General features: G+C 38.1%; 1 protein-coding gene across 7 annotated transcripts in view; it reads left to right on the top strand.

Moving 5' to 3' along the window:
- The first annotated feature begins 487 nt into the window (after nt 1-487).
- znf618 (zinc finger protein 618) overlaps nt 488-19987 on the top strand; it is a 39208-nt gene continuing 19708 nt past the window's right edge. For 6 of the 7 annotated variants that reach the window (XM_061061980.1, XM_061061983.1, XM_061061981.1 and 3 more), the window contains exons 1-4: nt 488-867; nt 12918-13395; nt 15072-15149; nt 15415-15459. In XM_061061980.1, coding sequence (XP_060917963.1) covers nt 12951-13395; nt 15072-15149; nt 15415-15459 — 568 coding nt within the window. In that variant the 5' untranslated portion in view covers nt 488-867; nt 12918-12950. The remainder of the gene's footprint in view (nt 868-12917; nt 13396-15071; nt 15150-15414; nt 15460-19987) is intronic. The other variant, XM_061061977.1, reaches the window with a different exon arrangement.

Raw genomic sequence — 19987 nt, 5'->3', positions numbered from 1 at the left:
ATGATGAGTTAAATTAATGCTGATAAAGCAGAAACTCTGACAAAAAGAACAACAACTTAGAAAAGAAACTAAACAATTTCAAAAGAGAAAAAAAAAGACTGTTAATTCAGAGTGCTTTTGAATTCAAAATTTGTTGGCCAACCAAAACCTTACCCATAACAAGTAATGTTGAGAGAAACTGTATGTGGAAACTGATGCAGGGCAGAAATTGTCAACAGCCAAATGAGGAAAAAACATAGGCCTGATTAGAAGTTTTTATCTTCATTAAATATCCTCAACGTGTCATTAAAAAGCACCTGCTGTAAAATCAGACTATCATAATGCTCTCAGCTCACATGAGAATGTTTTCCTCTGCGTATTTTCCAGCCTCCTTTTTTTCCCCCCGTGTAACGTCATTGTCGGCCAACCATTTTTTTTCCCCCTGTCTCTCAGACTTTTTTCCTTTTTCTTTTTTTTTTTTTTTTTTTTTTTTTTTTTTCATGTAGGCTAATATACAGGCCGGCGCTGCAATTTCGGAATCTGCCCTTGTATATGGCGGACGAAAATTTTCACAGGAGGAACCGCAACGCAACCCCGCATTCACGGCATAAAACGGAGAGCTGGCACGGGCAGAGTAAACCTCAGCAAATTTGTGAATCATTACGCTTATTACTCTTTCTTAAAAAATGTAACGTAGCGTGTTGCCGAGAGAGGGGGGGGGACAAAAAAAAACCCGCTGTGGTGGAAATTTTTTTTTCAACATTTGGAAATTCTCATAACTAATTCACGATTTTTTTTTGAGGAAGCAGTTGTGCAGTCACCTCTGGTCGGGGAGGGAAGATTTCTGGAGCGAGAGGCTGTTTCGCATGAACTGCATCGTTTTTGGAGGTATGTCACACCGCTGTTTTCCTTTTTTTTTTCTGACTTAGAAATCCTAAATTTGAGAAATTTCAGTTGCCGGTTTTAAGTTTCGAACCACATCCACTGTAAAGGCGAGACCTGGCAGTGTTTTAGCACAAGTCCCTGCCAGTGAACCAGGTGCAGTCTTTGAAGCCACCCGAAAATAGACCTAATCTGTTGATGTTTTTTTTGACTGAATTTTCGTAATGAAGTTTCCATGTAAGTGCTGACTTGTCTGTGCACCGAGCTTGTTCACATATACGCCTCCTAAGATAAGCAGCAGTATATGCAGACAGGGCAAAGAGGACCAGGCGGTAGTGGCAACATGAAGGACGATGAGGGGAGGAACAATCTGAAACACAAAAACCTCCTGCAGCCATGTTTTGTGAATTTTTTCCCATCAAATTTTGAGCAGAGCTTCGGACTTTCTTCCCCGTGAAAGTCACACAACACCAAACGTTACTTTTGGTTGTATTTGACGGCTTGGTTTTCAGTGAAGACAGCCGTGAGAAAACATCAACGTGTCGTCGTATCAAAATACAATTCAAATTTTTATATTTTAGGAAGATAGAGGATTTTAAATCTGGAAGTCGTTGGCGCCACCTGTAGGTAGTCATTTTTTGGAAATTAAAAAGAAATTGTAATGGCACTTGTTTTTGAGACTTATTCTTAAAAAAGTTAATGCCAATTTATACAGATGGGTGCATATTGTGGAGCTTTTTAAACAAACAGACATGATTTGCTTATAACTTCAAATGAGATAAAATTTGCTTTTTTTATGGTAATTAATGCAAAGTGACCTAACACTGTCTTCTCCTTTTTGGTTTTCTTCATGATTTATTATAATGTTTTAATGTGTATATAAAGATTTAAAGTTTGTCATTTGGACTTTTTTATGTGCATAGGAGATAAAGATGGAAAAAAAAAAAAGGTTTTTAAATCCATGTTGAATCTTTTCTGACACAATGGTTCCCAAATTGGGGGTCGAGACCCCAAAAGGGGGGTCACCAGGTGCCTTCTGAAAACCTAATACAAATTTTAAATTGTATATTTTACCCATTTATTGTAAAGATATACACAAAACGTTGTGCAATTTAAATTGAAACCATAGTCATTCAGCGAGATTGATACTGAAATGAAAGTATTATGTAATAAATCCTTAAAATGTGCAATTTGCACATGACTGCAACAATGTAGATGTCTGTTGCGCTTTACAAATTAAATGCATACTGACACATACACATGGCTAAAGTCTGTGATTGGAGATTACTTGTTTTAAGCCTTTCTTATAATACATTACTTAAACAATATTCTGTTTTTTAGCCTGTTGTATTCTTTAATGTTGTTATAATGTTGGTTTAGATAGGCCTATCTGTGCATGTGCCCAACTGCACAACGCTTTTTCCGCCTCCAGGGACAGTGAGGGTCCCCAGTCTGTAGCACCGTTATTTTGGGGGTCACGGGCCGAAAAGTTTGGGAACCCCTTCTCTAACAAACACATTATCTATAACTTTCCTGTTTGTCATTTGCTCTGTATGCATGTGTGTATATTTGTGGACAGATGGATTAATAGGGATATAAATGGCCCCTTAGTAAACATGGAACAAATTGGATTTTTTTTTTTTACTTCTAGAGATTGGAAAATGTGTAAGCGGAAAATAACTATCCAAAGTGAAGTGAACAGCTCTGGAAGAAGAAAGGACCATGTCAGCATAATTTGAGGGCAGGAAAAACAATCACAACCAGTGCCTGTACTGTTTGTATTAATCCTGCAGACGCCAAACAGTTTCCCATCTTGCTCGGCTTGCTTTTATTTAAATGTAAGGGAAAACTGCGGAGGCCATTTTTTTTTTTTTTTTTTGCTGTGGGTAATTTTAATGCTGACCTTCAAATCTGTTTAAATTCATAGAGCTGGTGGAAAATGTATGGTTGGTATGCAAAATCTGGGTGTAAATTCTGACCTTTGCTGGGAAAGTCTCATCAAAATGCAGGAGTTTGAGTTAAAGTATACGGGGCTGAAGAGAGGCAACCGGTGTCATGGGTTTAATAGGGCTGGATCCCTCTTGCCAGTGATGGGAATGTTTATATGCAGAATACCTGAAGGAATGAGTAATATGTTATAAATCTCTCAGGAGTAATGCAGCAGTGTTGAAATGAAAAACACCTTAAACCCTGATCAGTTAATGGGGGACTTTGTCGAATGTTGCTCTCGTTTTAAGTAAGGGTACAGGAATGCTGCTGTGCCTGTGCTTTAATGAACAAAAGCTTTGTTTCATGGAGGATTTTTGGAGCAAATAGTTTGGATGGAGAGGTGAAACTTGTCCCTTCAGGCTCTGATAAGCACAAGATGTTGAGGGATCATATCACCGCCTGTAGGTTCCAGTATTAAAACATTGTTTGGTTGCTGCTGCGTTTGTCATTAACTTAGCACAGACGTTTGTTTTCCATTTGAAAGGCTAAGTGATGTTACACAAACAGTTTCTGGCTTTGATGTCGAGCCACTTCCTTTTTTTATTTTTTTATTGTTAATGCACAGTAACAGATTCATGATTTGGTCTTAGATGTGTCTGGGAAAAAAACATACATCCCTTTTAGACATGGCGCACATCTTATCTCCTGCTACTTTCTTTAGTGGCGTGTTGAAACTGTCTGAAAATGGCTTCACTTAAATGAGTCTCTGGGGAATGGCTTTTCAGAGGTTGGGGCTGCTGCATTAAAGGAAAAAAAAATCTGTGCATTCTGCACATATTTTTTTTCTGCCTCTTCCTTTTTAAAAATGAACCTTATTGGTCCCATGAATAATGCATGAGGACGTTCAATTGGTGCAGCAATGAAAATTAGGGCTGTTTACGTGCAGTGGTTATGTACACAGGAGCTTCTTTTTTCCTTGACCGTTTTCTGAAAAGGTAGAGCAGAGCACTGAGTAGCTTTTCTGAAAATACAAATTTTTCAGCAAAGCAAATCTCATTTCTCTGAGTGAAAAGGGGAGGGGGTGAAACTCCCCTGGGTTTAATGAATCCATAAATCACAATAGTGCCAGGTTTGCTGCGCCTGCGTCAGTGTGCAGTGCAATTTTGATTTTCATCAAAAATTTAATCTGCCAGCCTACAAGGGTTTAGCAGCAGACCGGATGCCGCCCTGAATTTCTAATTTTAGGGGTCTGATCTTTCAGGATTTATTTTTGTATAATTCAAGTCTGCTTTTCAATATCTCTTGTTATTAAATTTTAATTCGTGGCATTAACATATAGATTGAAAAGGTTTTTATGGGGGTTTTGAGTGTATGCTGATGGAATTTTACTAGACGACACAGTTTCTTTTTCCAGAGCATCTCGGGTGTGTGTGTGTGTGAGGTGGGGTGAAGTAAGGGAGGGGAGGGGGGGGGAGATTTATCCATTTCTCTGCATTATTGCTTTTTGAAATCATTGGTCGTACACCATCTTGGAAGACATTTATTACAGAAGACGAGAAAATGTGCATTTGATTAAAGAAACAGGGAAGGCAAAGCATTTAGTGTGAAACAGGTTTTTGCAGGACCCCTGCTCTCAGTCACTGACTTTGCTCGGAGTTATACAAACATGCAGTGAAAGCAGTGATTGAAGTGACCCCCCCCCTCCATCCCCCATTTTTAGCTCAATCCTATTTTTAATCCCTCCAGAGTGGAAACATTTCCATGAGCCTTAAACAAATTTGTATTTTATATTTGGAATCTCTATTCCAGCCTACTTAGCATGCAGGGCACAGCGACTTTTGGCAATGCAAGGAAACAATTCAAAGTCACAAAATCTCTCCAACTTAAAAAGAACTGGATTTTAGTTTTTGTGCTTTAAGCAAGCACAGGGATTGATTTACATCATTATTGTGCAGAGGCAGATACAGTACTGCCCAAATATAGGCCAATTATTTTAAGAACCTCGACTTAAGCGCTGAATTGTGAGCTGAGGTACGTACTGGAGATGTTATCCCTGCACCCCTGACCTCCTTATTTTGTAACCCCTTACATAGTATAGGACTTTAATACATTGTTATTCATATGCATGCATCGCCATTGTCAAACACAGCTGGGCCAAATCACAAAAAGAAAATGAGTTCTTAAAGAGACATAAACCACAGGGCGACTTAAACCAACTCACATTTTATTACACTGCTCCATCTTTAATATGGAAATACATTTGATTTAATTTTCCTCTTCCTGTTGTATAATCTCTCTTTTTTCTGTTTGTTTAAGGTTGTGTTTTTTGTTTTTTAAGAAACATCAAACTAAAGTACATCTGTTTTGGATTCTTGTCCTGCACGGGGTCTGTAGGTTACAGTATATCAGGAGACGCAAGGCTTTAAAAGAACAGAAGGCCAGATGGCTAATTTAGCATTTTGACTTTAATTAGAGGAAAACAGGCCACAACAGGCATTTCATATATTCAGGGCATGCATTAAAAATGTTGCACAGGAAATATTGCACGATGACTAAGGGACTGATCTGATTTTGATCTTTTCCTGCCATTTTTTCATTTGATTAGAGATGATAAAAGCCACTTAATGTGGTATTATTTCAGTCCATTCATGTGATAAAAAACAGAATAAAAAGAGGTGACATATCTGCTCAATCCATCTTTGCCCATTGATCTTCTTGCAGCTTTTGAGCTTTTTTTTTTTTTTTATAACCACAAACAGACTTGAATTTGCTCTACACAGAGTGTATCCATGTGTGAGTCCAGTCCAGTAAGTGACTCCTGTCAACTACAGAATAACAGACTTTGTAACATGTAGGTTGTAAACAGTGCAAACAGAAAATGTCCCAATGTGTTTCAAAATGAAAGCAGAATTTTGGAAGATGAGGAAGTCACAGTTGCTGAATGTAATTACAGAATTATTGGGGGGATTTCTCAGATTTCCTCCTTAAGTTTACCTGAAATGTTACTATTTAACTTAATAATCAGTAAGCTTCAGTTCTGCAATAACATGTCTCTGGTAACTGATAAAAAAGAAAGTATTATCTTGTAGAAACTATCCAGTAAGTGTTTAATCATGATTTAAGTCAGTGTGTGTAAATCTAATTTTGACAACCTCAAAGCAGACAAAGCCTTGTGCCTCCATGAGATCCTTGGCGTCCCCCCTAGAGGGGCCAGGACCCCAGGTTGGGGACCAATGAGAAAGTTTACCCTTGTGGTTTCTGACTTAAACGCACAGTATTTAAACTCCGACGCCAGGAGGGGCTCTAAATCAAAACAATAACAAAAGATGACGTCGAGGCTGGCGGGGAATCATGGGAGTGATTCTCTCTGCTAGTCAACCCCCACCCCTGATAAAAAACGAACTCTCAGATGATCGTAGTCAAGACGACAAACGGGCGAAACAGACCTGAGGAAGAGAATATGTTTACGATGCATCCAAGTATAATGACGTTTTTATCACAGCAGCGCATACAGCAACAGTACGGAGCTTTCAGAAGCATTTCTCGCTTCCTTTTGCAACAGTTTTTGACATTACATCCGGTTTTTCCATGGCAACGATAAACATGTTGTGTCTGTCATTGTATCTCTGTCATGGCGGCCCCAACGAAAAACAAGGGGAGCCACAAAAAATGAAAGATTTCTCTGGCTTTAATAACTCTTAAAAATATTAGAGATAATCCAAGTACTCAAACGTATTGCTTACTGTGAATGTTTACTTTGGAAAATGTAAACAACTGCAGCTTACCTTTCCCCCCCTAAATCGGATAGCTCCCCTGAAGTAGTGATTGCAAGCAGAAATAATCGTGTAAATAAATTAAGAATCTTGTAGCTGATGGTTTTGTTTGCGTTTGTAGGTTAGAGCCACCAGTAGAACTTTGGAGCTTTAATGGTGAAGCCGCTCCAAAGGGTCACCAGATAAATCTGAATGTTTTTTAAAATGATGAATGGGAGAAGGGAAAAAAAAAAAGTCCATCTAAACAAAACCTGTTTTCAATTTGTTTTGGAAATGTTTCTCTAATCTTTGCTTTAAGGATGAAAGATTGTATGAGTTTACCTCTGTGGGCTTCAAACAGTTATTTAAATGGAACCATGTGGGAGATCTAGAAGAGAAATGTCCCTCAAAAATGGCTCCGGGCCCCCAAACCGAACGCTGTTTTATGTATGGAGAAGGACTTTGTTACTACTGTTTAGTTTAGTTCATTGTGTTGTATGTAGGGCTGGGAATCTTTGGGTGTCTCATGATTTGTTTTAATTTCTATTCTTGGGGACACGATTCGATTGAGAATCTATTTTTGATTTGAAAATGATTCTGAATTCTGGAATCATGATTCAAAGTCTGTTTTAATTATACTTCAGGATCTACTCCAGTCATCTGTGAGACTGGCTGACTTTCTTGCTGCTCCATTTGGCATTCTACTGAGTGAAAGAGCTAGCCTTAGCGCTTAGCAGGGAGTGACTGATTAGCCAAACAGAAATGGATTTTTGGACGTTATGAATCTATCTGAAATCTCAGAATATAAGAATCTTGATTTTTACATGACTCTATTTTTCCCCACCTCTAATTGGAGGAATATCATATGTTGTTGTTTATCTTTAACCATAAGGTGACTTTTAATTTTATTTGTGCTCTTGGGTAGATTCATTTAACGGTGTGGGTGAGTCGGCTTCCTTTTAGAAAAATGAAGTTACATTTAGTTTAGAGTAAGTATAAAGTAACTGATGTAGTTGATATTCTCAGAATTTAACATGAGTACAGTTTTTGAGTAAACGTGTCCCGTTATGTCCGACTGCTTAAAATGAACTGAAACCAATCATTAAAAAAAGATAAACTCTATAGAGGAATATATCAGTGTGTTTGAGTACGTGGGTATGTGAGGCTTAGTGGCCACATTTAAAATTAGTCTTATTAAGGAGATTTGTGTTAAAAATAGGAACCAAATGCTGTTTGGTAGCTTGTTTAATAGCCTTCCTTTAAATAGGACTGCTCCTCAAGATCTCTAAAATACTGTATTTGGATTGGTTTATATCAGGTGGTAAATGACAGGATTATACTGTCCTGCTAATGCTGGATGTGTTTAATGAATTAATGTGCTAATAATTCATAAAGTAAAATGATAAATCATGGAAGTTAAGAGCTAGTGTCTCCATGATGTCTTTGTTTGTTTAGGCAGCGATCTGAGCTGACAGAAGGCCTTTACTCTATCATTCATAAAAAAACAACAATAATGACTCGTTGCTTTTTGTGTGCATGGGGGATTAGACTTGTCATGGTAGGACATTTCTAATGCCAGTGTGTGTTCTGCCAGAAGAGTACCAAACGGTGATGTCTGCTTTGCAGTAGCTTCCTTTAGGCTACGTCTAAAAAAAGGACTGAGACAGAGGAGACTGGCCTGACTGTCTTTTTTTATTTCTGACTTAATGTAAAACTTTGACAGCTTTTTCATCAAGATGAATATTATATTGAATAAGTCGTGTGTGACTTTGTTGAATTGGTTTAATAAATAGGATGGGTCAACATGGTTGAGCGCCACAGTTTAGACTGAGGTGGTCAGATTAAAAAAAAGGAAAACAGGCCGAATAACAAAATTTAGATTTCCCATAATTTCTTGAGCAAATCAGCCAGCGGAGAGAAACTACTGTCATGCTAGAGATATTTATTATTGCAAACAACAACAACAAAAAGCCTAAGGCACACCTGTGCAATTATAATGCTGTCTTAATCAGCATCTGGATATGCCACACGTGTCAGGTGGATGGATTATCGCCACTAAGGAGAAGTGCTCACTAACACAGATTCAAACACATTTGTGAATGAGAGAAATTGTCCTTTTGTGTACTTTTATAAAGTCTGGGATCTTGGAAAAATTGGAGCAAAAATAAAGTATTGCGTTAATATTTTTGTTGAGTGTATGTTCTGTTAATACACAAAAGATATTTCTCAAAAGAGAGATGGGAACATGACCTACAGTCTGCAACATTTATGAGCATTTTCTTGCTTATAAACACAGAACGTTCCCCCCTCAACGGCAGAGCACTTAAAAAATGCCAACCATTTCAAGAATTCACTTGTGCGCAAAACAGTTCAGCTAGAAAATGGAAAGCTGACCATTTAGTTTATGATGTCACTGGGATGTAAAATTTGGCACTGCTGCGTAAACAGTAAATGGCCCACTTACTCTGCTGAGTCCAAATATTTTTTGCACCAATGCAGCCTTAAAGCCATTTCAGTCCCAGGCTTTAAGTGAGGGTTAAAAGTTTTTCCTAATTCACATAGTATGGAAATGCAGAAATTCACTTTTTTTGTTTCGACTACTGTGTTGTCAAAAGTGTGACAACTTCAAGGGTTCCCTCTGATTTCTAACTTTAGATTCAAAGAATGATCAGTCCATTGATTTTTGCATTACCTGTTCTGTCTGAGTAAAACTGGTGCTGTAAAGCTGCTGCTGTGGCATGGAGACCCAAATGATAGTAAATGTCATGTAATAAATCAACTGGTAAGACCAGGAAAAACAGTCTGCTCTAATGAGTAATGAGAACCTGGATCGATCCAATATTTGACATCCTTATCTTCCAACCAATCCGTCCAATCCTCTTAAAATACTACCAGTGGTGAGAAAAAGAAAAAAGTTTAACTTGACCAAGTTTTATAAGCCTTGGCATCTTTTCTCCGACCAGATCTGTTGCTCAATCTTAAAATAAGATAAGAGATAAGATAAGATAATCCTTTATTTATCCCACAATGGGGAAATGTACAGTGTTAGAGCAGCAAAGAGCAAAGATTGCAGACAAAAAGTGAACACAGTACAATTTAAATAAAAAATTAAGAACGTACAAAAAAATAGATTTACAAAATCAAAAATAGATCTACTAACAAAGAAAGTGTGACGTCTCTATTGAGTCCCTCTCAAACATTATTGATAACAAAGTCTTTGATTTGAAGACGCTTGGCTTTTCACTTTAAATGGGAAACTTGTGCAGACTGATGTAATATATTTCTGATTTATAAAGTGTGCGCTTGAAGTGTCACTGGAGGTTCATTCATATGTTGTTAGTGAACAGTGGGTGCAGCAGGTATTCATGCTCAATCACCACTAGTTAACGCCAGTTTAATGGGAACTTGAAGCCGGGGTCCTCTACCACTGCGTATGTTCACATAGCCTCAAAAATACATGTGGTTCATTAATGTCTTTGACCCTCTCTGCTTTCACATTTAGAGGCTTTTTTTAAAACGGCGAGGATTGACATATCTGGGTGATGCAGTCTAATATCCGTTAGCATGTTTGACATGTTTCTAATGACATACCGCATTGTGAACCCCAAAGTTTCCCCTCATGACTAATTCAAAGATGCAGACTGGTCTTCTAGCTCAGCCCTGTCATTTTGCTACTGTATATTACTCTTCTTCTTTGGGTGTTGTGTCTGCTTCTTTTTCTTGATTTGTTGTTTTAATAGCGGTTAGCAATCAATGACGAGCATTACGGTTTCCTGGATTGGGGTGTGGATATTGTCATGTGTGATTGCCCTTTTTCTCCTTACGTCTGCACCGTAATGGTTCGGGATAAATACCCCTAGTAAAGTGTAGAAGTGTGGTGACTTTTTCTCTTCAAAGCTACGGTATTTATTTCTATCATCAAAGTTTGAATGCAAAGCAAGGCACGATAGATAACCTGTGACTGTAAACAAAGATTATCTCTACTCAACTTTGGTCCAGTTGTACATAGTTGCTTTACACCTTTTTTATACTGTTCAGCACAGACTCTGCCAAGACTGATGAACAGAACAGCCAATGGAAATTCAACAGTTAAGCTTTTTGACAGAACTGAAACAGAAAAATGAAAGAATAAAAGCTTGAGTGAAAATACTTCAATAAAAAGCCTTCCCACCAGCAGGTCAGATTTCCCTTTTTGTAATCTTTTCGGTCATCACGAACTACGGAAATGTGCAGAGTTCTCATGAAAATGTAATGTCATACAGAATTCACAATTTTCATCTTAACTTGCCTCAACATTTGTAAAGCCATGTTCAAGCTTGTTCCAGACAATGGCTGTTGGAGACACAACTGTAAGCCTTCAGACTCCCTGTGTTATTGGGTCATTTACAGGACTTTGTATAGATCTACACACAAAGGCAAGCAATACGCCATTATCTTATTCACTGACATATTTGATTAGGCCTCCCGGCTGTGTGTCATATCCAAAGAAAGGTGTATTTGGGCAGTGAAAAGGCTTGTTGTTGCTGTATTGGTGCGCTATTATTAGAAGACCAATTTTCCCTTTTTCCATAATATCAGTCATCCTGGCATAACTCTGTTTTGCTTGGTTGCATTTCGAGCACATTCTCTTGACAGGGCCTTTTATAGCCTTGTGCTGAAGTGGCAAGTTGTGTAATTTGGATATTTCCGAAATTAGAGCATTTGGATGTCACAAAGCTGTGGAATTTATGCCATCAAAGGTCACTCATGAAAAGTAAAGCCACTCTCCTTTTTCTTCATGGATAACTAGAAAATTGTGTCTGCTATTTCTGTCCTCAAAATGACACTTGCTCAGATAAATGGCCAATGTGACTCCCGTGCATTTTTAGCACATCCCTGTTTTATCAAAAAAAAATGGTGGTTGTCTCACAATTTGGATTTTTTCCTTTATACTTTCAGTAGTTGTCAGATGCAGGCTAATCACCATTTTGATACGGCTGCCATTTTCCTCTAAAATCAAGGTCATGGTATGCAGCTCTTAAGCTGTTATAATGTCAGAGTGCTCTTTGCAACTTGCTTTTTGTATTTTTTTTGTACTTGTTTTGTAGTATGGATATCTAACATTCATTATTATCTAACAATCAACTGATTGATAATGAAAAGACAGAGACAATCTGGAGCAGCAAAGGTCCACATTTCAGGTTAAAACAACATATTTGATATTTTATTAGGTACCATCAGACAGCTGATGTTGGCACTGAGCCTCTTCATTTGGCTGTCATTGTGGCTAACATTAACTTTTTGCAGTTAGAAAGGAAAGGTGTAAATTCCTTTCTTAGTGTAATGGTAGATAGGAAGAGGTTGAATCTTGACATATACGCAACTGTCTGAAGGTAGGCTATGCGTTATTATAAAGTGGCATCCTCCCTCATTGGAAATAAAATTAAGCCAGTGGGGAATTGCAAAGAAGTGCAGTTCATTGAGTGTGTTCTGTTAATATGGCCCGTTTTACAGCACAATTAAACATGTTTACAGCCCGGTACGAAAAACAGTTTTGGTCTGAAAATCTAATGTCTATTTATACACACTGTATGGGGGGCGATGTTGAAGTAGCGTGTGATTTTGAAGTGGGAGCTTTGGTGTGGGCAGCAGAATAAAACAAAACGTTAATGGACAAAATCACAAAATGAATATGGATATTATGGGCATGGCTGATTTGACCCTCACATGGGTTTGCTGTAGCTGTTAGCAAGGAGGCTTAAGGCCGGCCTAAGCTCCGCTTGGAAAGTTTGGTAGTCAGCCTTTGCAATCAAAGCCGCTATCGGTCAGCTTCAATACAACTCAACAGAAACCAATAGTTGACATCATTGATACTATTGTTCAGAGTTTTACTATCATATATTCCACTTTTCAAAAGCTGTCAGCGTTCAGCCACGTCATGACTAACAGTATTGTTAACAGGGACGTGACAGAATGCTAACCTTAGCTGTTGTCTGACGGTAGGGAATGTGTTATAGAAATGTTTTCTAACTTCAAATACACCGTAATGTCTACATTGTAGTACAATACAATTTACAACTTGAAACACAATGGTGCAACATTTTAGCTGCGTTTGACCATCAAACACTGAATGTGATGTCAGCGGAAAATGGAAAATGAACAAACGTGGTCAGTTGATTGTTAAGTGCAGACTGCTCTTGGGTACCAAGGGATGTACAGATCAAGATATACCTAGAGACATTGTTTTTAATCGTTAGATATTGATTGTGCTGCTTTGGTCGTTTAAAAACATATATCTGTTTGACCTTACACTGCTAAATAATTCATCATCTTACCTTCAGACAACAGAGCAACAAAGTAAACACATTTTCTGTCTTCTGTTTGTTTATTTCCCAGCTACAGCAGCCCGGGCTCAGAGGAGGTGGAGTCATGAGTGCACCAGAGGCGCCCAATCCTGGGAATGAGCAGGCTGATACTGGTAGTGCTGCCCCAGATGAACCCTCACCAACTGTAGCCCCAAAGCCCCAGAGCCCCAGTCCACCGCCTGGTCCACCTCCTGGTCCACCCCCTGGTCTACCTCCTGGTCCACCCCCTGGTCTACCCCCTGGTCCACTTCCTGGTCCACCGCCTGGTCTACCCTCCGGTCTACCCCCTGGTCTACCCCCCTGTCCAAAGCCTGTCACAGTAAAGACAGAACCTGGAACCTTGCAGACGAGCAATGGGAAAGTGTGTGACGCCAACCCTGCTGAGATCTGTGTTGTTTTGGGAGGAACTGATGGAGGAGCGAGTGGAGCTGGATCCCGTAGAGCTCAGATCGAGGGTATGTTTGCCCTTGGTACTCCTCCTCCAACGAAGAGCACAGACTCATGCATAGGTGTGTGATTATACATACTGATATATATTTATATAACGGGAATGTGGTGAAAACAAGACACATAGAAGACAAACGAGTAACTAAGCATCGGAAAATGAAGCCAGACATTCACAAAACATGCAAGAAATAAAGTTCTTTGTTTTAAATCTCTGGGGGGATGGAACCCCAGACCCTGACAGTTACTTCTGCTTGGTGGATGCAAATCAACTACCTTGATGAAACAACTTTAAGTGTTGAAACTCTTAAGCATAAACTGTAGGTTATATATTTGTGCAGTTAAAATTTAAATACGTGCCAGGCCCTAGTCTGCGCTCTGTAAAATGTTCTGCTTTTTTGTCCTTTGTTAATCACATTCATGATACACACATGCTTTCTCACCGCAATCATGTATTGTGCCTATTTCACCCAGATTTCTTCCTGAGTGGCACAAAGAAAAGACAAACTGCACTGCTTTTAAAAATGACATTTTAAAAACATTCAGCAGCAGCGTATTTTTTTCCCCCCAGAAACAATGTCCTTGTTACTGAGATAATCCACAGACCCTGCTGTAAGCCGTTTTAATTGGAACTACTTTCTACAGACAAACTGGCCTCTTATAAAATGTACTCGTTGTTGTCGAGTTTTGTTGCTCTTGAATTTCTTTAAATGTCATTTTCCAATCCTGTGGGCACAAATGAAATTCACCTTCAACTTCTGTTGTATTCAGCTTTAGTGTTGCTAAAACCTGGGTCATGGTGGTTATGATAATTCTCATAATTGTTCCCATTAGACCATTTATCCTATGAAATCATTTGCACAATTACAATTACATCTTCTATTTCTACATTTTATGTGCCGCATACTATGAAAAACTACCCAAAACTAAAGCTGTCTAATACAACAGCGCTGAAGTAGTTCTACTTTCAAGAAAGATTTATTATATAGATATATATATATATATATATATATTTCACATATTCTCACTTACAGTATGTACATTAAGAGGATAAAATAATAGATTGCGATCTAAATTTCGGACAAATAATATAAAAGCACCATCAATTTCAGCCTCACCAACCCCTCTGAAACAGTTTACAAACAAAGTTAAAAAAAATTAAAACAATAGTTAACAATAGTTATAAATCAATGCTACTTATAGTTTAGCATTGGTTTAAGATAGCTATATCTAATAAGGAAGTATTTGACAAAAAAAACTAAAATGTTATTGACAACATTCTTTCTAAGTTTTCATTGGATACAAATTTGTCATTTCTGATCACTCAAATAATTGGAGCACAATAAATAAAGGCTTGAAAATGGAAGCTGGATTATTATCGCTCATACTGACCAATTAAAAATCCCTTGATCAGCTCCGAATACCAATCTTGGCTCCTGACTTTCATTATTCATATTTCGATCAATTAATCCGATTTGTAGTAATTCTAATCTTTTAGGCAATGGAAGCTCAGAAAAAAAAAAAAAAAAAAAACTCAGATTCATCAGATGTGGAATTGTATGGAAAGTGATATTTAATTGGATTTTAAAGCATGAATGGCTTTTTTGGAAAGATTTTGGTTTGGAAATAATTTGTTAGTTAAATATTCACAGTGGTAATGATCAACTATGCTCCATGCATGCACTTCTGAAGATACTTACCCTTTGTTTTTGTTTTTTACTCTTCTTAAACTCTCATGCAGGTTCATATGTATGCGGAGTATGTGGGAAAAAGTACAAGTATTATAACTGCTTTCAGACACACGTCAGAGCACACAGAGGTAAGACACTCTTACATCTACTCTGTCTTTATGAAACACTATCAAATATTCAATTCACTGTTGTTTTTTTTCACTTTTGACATCCTGATCTTAAATGATTTACTTCCTCAGTTGACTTTTGCATATCTGGATCTTCCCTATAATTGTATTTATTAAAATGCATTAACTTTGATTGTCCTCTGAGTTGTTTTATGTGAGAGACAGTCAGCTGTAAATGATTACAAGCTTCAAATGTGTGTTCAAATTGATTTTTTTTCCCTTATAGAATCAGAGAGCATGGGTTCAGATGGTCTACCCCCGCCACCCAACAGTGAGTACACTTATCCACACACATTTAATTTGTAAGCATGCCAGCACAAGCTGTTAATTTCATACATGGCTCATTTAACACACATTATGTTTGTTTATTTTATTGTAAAGCTCTTTATGAAGTTGACTCAAACAATCCACTCAACTTTTAATTGCGGATTCTTGAGCCCAACCAATATATAGTTTGGCTGGTATTCTCAGCTGATACTTGCCCATCTGACATATATATATATATTTATATCTATCACATCTAAGCATAATGTGGTCTGCACTGGATGTATGCTTTAAAATGTAAAGAAAACACTTGTTTCAGGAACATTGAAGGATCATATCAATGAGGTTTTTTTCAAAATGAGGTTTATTTTGATTCAAGCTCCAAGTTTACAACAATGACCGTCGAATTGGCAATCAGAGATTCCACCCCCCTAACATTTGTATTACTATAGTTCTACATAAAGTACACTATGTCTCGATGAGGCTTAACAAGCTAAAAACCACATTATTTACCCTTACCGTCCTTCGCCTCTCCCTTCAGTCTTGTTTCCTCATTATAACTGCCTTCCATAGGTGACATCCTATCATTAAGTGTCTATACGGCAACATCCAACTTGACCTCAACACTTCTGGCACCATCATATCCAGTGTGGACACAATGTTCTCATTATCCCAAAGATATTCTGCTGAAAAAATTAGCTTGGTTAAAGTTTAACTGAATTATCTGAGCAGAGCTAATTTTAGACGATGTCCTCACAGCCAAAATATGTCACACACTGGACCCTCATTGTCAGCAACACCAGTTTAACTGTGGTTAAAGCCAAACTATGATTAAAAATAAGTGGCTGTTTGCAGATATGGGTATGTTACTCTAACAATTCTGTATGTATCAGACATCTCAGAAAATCTCTCCCAGGAATCACAGTTAAAGTTTAAGATAGGAGTATTTTTAGTCCTAATCAGAGTATTACTGGAGTTATTTATAAAGCTTCCTACACACACACTCAGGAATCATTACATGAATGTGCACATTGCTTAAAAGCAGCACTATCAACATGGCAGGGAGGAAAAAAAAAATAGCAATCCTCCCTAATAACAGGAATGTTTTTTTAGCTGTATGTCGTGTACAAGCACATTGTAACAGGCCTGTGACAGTGTTAAAAAAGAGGCCACGAGGGCTGCTTGGCTAAAAGCCCATAGATTAAATTCTTAAGAAGATGGAACATGCTGTAAAACATTTTTGGGTTGCTGACTTCCTTCTTGATAATGACTGGCAGGCTAATCTAAAAGTTTTATATTTAATTGACTTCTATGTGAATTCCAAGTAGCCCCAATAAAATGAGGCAATGATGAAAGATTAAGTATACTGGGGGGAAGTTATAACCAGTGTTGCTCGCAATAATTTGCTAAAGATAAATACATGCCTTTTTAAAAAAGGGAAAAAATGTTCTACATGCCAGTGATCAAAGAAGATCAAAGCTGAAGTTTAAAGCCACAAAGTAACGATACGGCATTATTGTAACCTCGACTTTAAGCCGGCTTAACACCAGATTTGTTCTTAATGATTGGTTACTATAGCAACTTACACTGGTTCATTTCAAGACTGCATTTGAACCAACTGAGAAAAAAAATAAGCCAGGACAAAAATAATCCTGGATTTTCTAGTTAGTATGATTTGTGAAATACCCCTCAGTTGAAGGAGTGTGGGCATAGGGGAGGTTTTTTTTTTTTTTAAAAAGCCGCAGCAGACAACTCAGACGGGAGTGTTGTGGAGGAGTTCTCTCTGCTGGATGGGAGTATTTTGGGAGACCTGCTAGATCAAACTTACTGAAGTTTTGACTTAGTGGGCGTTGACACAAAAAAGACAACCCTATGTTGTAAAAAAAACAAACAAAAAAAAAACAGGGTTTGGTGTTGGTGTGTTGCTACAGGTACCTGTGAGATGTTGAAATTGAATCCAAAGAAAACACTGCAGATTGTGTTACCAAACTGTAGTATCATAAAATGAGATCACTATTATTACACACGATGACTCATTGATTTTACAACATCTGCATCACATGCGTGGCTCAGTTGGTAGAGTCGTTGTCCGGTTGGGGGTTTGATCCCCAGCTCCTGCAGCAACATGTCCGATATGTCCTTGGGTAAGACACTTAACCTGAATTGCTCCCACTGCTTCGTCGGCGGCGTATGAATGAGATTAGTTACTTCTGATGGTCTCACTACATGGCAACCTTTTCCATCAGTGTGTGACTGTGTAGGTGTGACCTGCAGTGAAAAAGCACTTTGAGTAGTCAGAAGACTATAAAAGTGCTATACAAGCTCAAGTCCATTTACCATTTACCTAGTCAGGTGTCTTTGCATTGATTTGTGGCCGAAGTGAAGCCATGGGCAATTCTTAGTTTGTATTTTGTTTTCTGAAGCCCCCTGAGTCCACAGAGTGCTCCCATTCAAATGTTACAATCACAGTAAGATTCCTGTTAAAATGTCTCTGGTCTCTGTCTATATCAAACCTCTCTGAATATCTCTGTAAGCATGCTGATAGTCAAACTAAGACAAACACGTTTCTTTGATAAATACCTGAGAGAGTTGTTTTTACACCACTGTGAAAATGAAAATGAAAACAGCTCTTACAATTAATTATCTGTGTATTCCAAAATACAAACTTGTCTTACTGATTGAGAATCAAAGTTGAGTTAAATTGGCAGGTACTGTGGAATTTAAAAAATGCCAACTGTTCTGGCATTTCAGCAGGAAATATGTCATGTTTTAAGTGCTCATCAAGGGAAAATGAAATGTAAATGCCAGTTAGAATTTTGGGCTGAATAGCAACATGATTTTTCACAGCCTTGCTTTCTGAAATATTTCTCATTCGTCCTTCAAACCCAGTGGGAAGAATCTAACATCCATATGCTTGAACTTTTGTTCAAAGAGCAATATAAGAGGATATTCAAGGTTGTTACATCTTGAGCTTTTTGTCTTGTGTTTTTTCCCCCTAAATAAAAAAAGTCTGGTTGCAGATTAGTCTTTATCTTTTAACCGTCCTTGCTTTCTTTTCCGAGTGTTTGTGTGTGGTTGTGTAATAGGCAGTGCACTCAAACATCACAGTAAAGAGACAAGTCCATCCTGAGAGGATCATGCATCATCCATAAGCAGTTATATACACCATTACTGCGAGGACGTCTTCTCACCTCTGCTCGGAGCCATTATGCTACACAAGCTTTAATTACACTGACAAATACTAGGAACACAATAATTTGGGGAAATTAGTTTTAATCACGTTAATTGGTGGGGAAATGATAGGTTAACATCGTATTGGAGCCTAGAGGTGTTCTAAATGCAATTAAAGTTAGACACCCTAATAATCGCTTTGGTAGCTTTACTTCCTTGTTGCCAATGAAGCATCTTTGCTGTGAAGAAGGGAAATTATTATTAATTTTTTTAAATCAACTGTGTTGTCCTATTCTGCGCCCCCTAGTATCACATTTTAGGAGTGTGCCCATGATGACTATAACTAATCAGACCTATCTTGATTTCTGTACCAGGCTCTAAACATGATTATTTGGCTGTAAAAACAGGCTTTTTTTTTTTTGCTGCGGTGTGTATTTGACTTCTGGGGCTCCTGGAGCCAGCCTCAAGCGGACAAAGCAAAGGGCCGATGCTGGATTCGACACAGCCGCTGCATGGAGGACTACAGCCTCTGTACATGGGGCGCACAATATAATCGCTAGGCTATCAGCGCTCCCTGTGAAATCTATTTCTAAAATTGTAATTTAACTTTGTGAACATTGACAGAGTTGAGGATATTTTTTGCAGACCTTAAAATCAGTCAAAACAGAATCCTCATGTTTTGCAAAATCTCAAAGGTGCTGAAGGGTTTTTAGAGAGGCTGGTCTCAGACAGGACCTGGAGGTCTGGGACTGGATGGGTTACACAAACAGTGGTCTGTAGATTTGTGGCCCTTATTACAGTTGTTCTGAAACTGCTTTGGATTCTGTTTATGATGGTGAAATGATTAACACACAGCGCTGGCGACATCTCAGCGGTCAGCATGCCAACTGCCACTCCCATCAAAACCTGCAACAAAGTATCTGTGGAATTTTGTAGTGAGCTCAAACTGCACCATTAGTGAGGTCTTATGTTGTTCCCCTGTGGAACAATCATGCTGTTTAACCAGCATCTTCATCTGCTACGTCTGACAGGACCATGGATTGTTTCTGCAGGAAGAGGATCTCACTGCTAAAGATTAGAATAAAACGTTGTGGTTGTGAAAAAAGAGGAACTAAACAGAAGTGCCTTTATATGTGTGTTCATTGTTTTTATACAGTATTTAAATATTATTTAATATACTTTAGGAATTCAGCCAAGAATGTGCCACATTGGTGTGTTATTCAGCGGTCTTCTGCTGTGTAACGTGTGTCAGACATGGACAGAAAACTAAACATGGAGAAAGGAATTTAGAAATTAACTTTGGTCTTACAGTTGATCTACGCCAAGCCGTCAATATAACAGATTGTCTTCAGGCAGTATTTTAC

Source organism: Labrus mixtus, chromosome 17 (assembly GCF_963584025.1).
Source record: "Labrus mixtus chromosome 17, fLabMix1.1, whole genome shotgun sequence".
Classification (NCBI taxonomy): Eukaryota; Metazoa; Chordata; class Actinopteri; order Labriformes; family Labridae; genus Labrus; species Labrus mixtus.
This window is presented reverse-complemented; position numbering and strand designations above follow the sequence as displayed.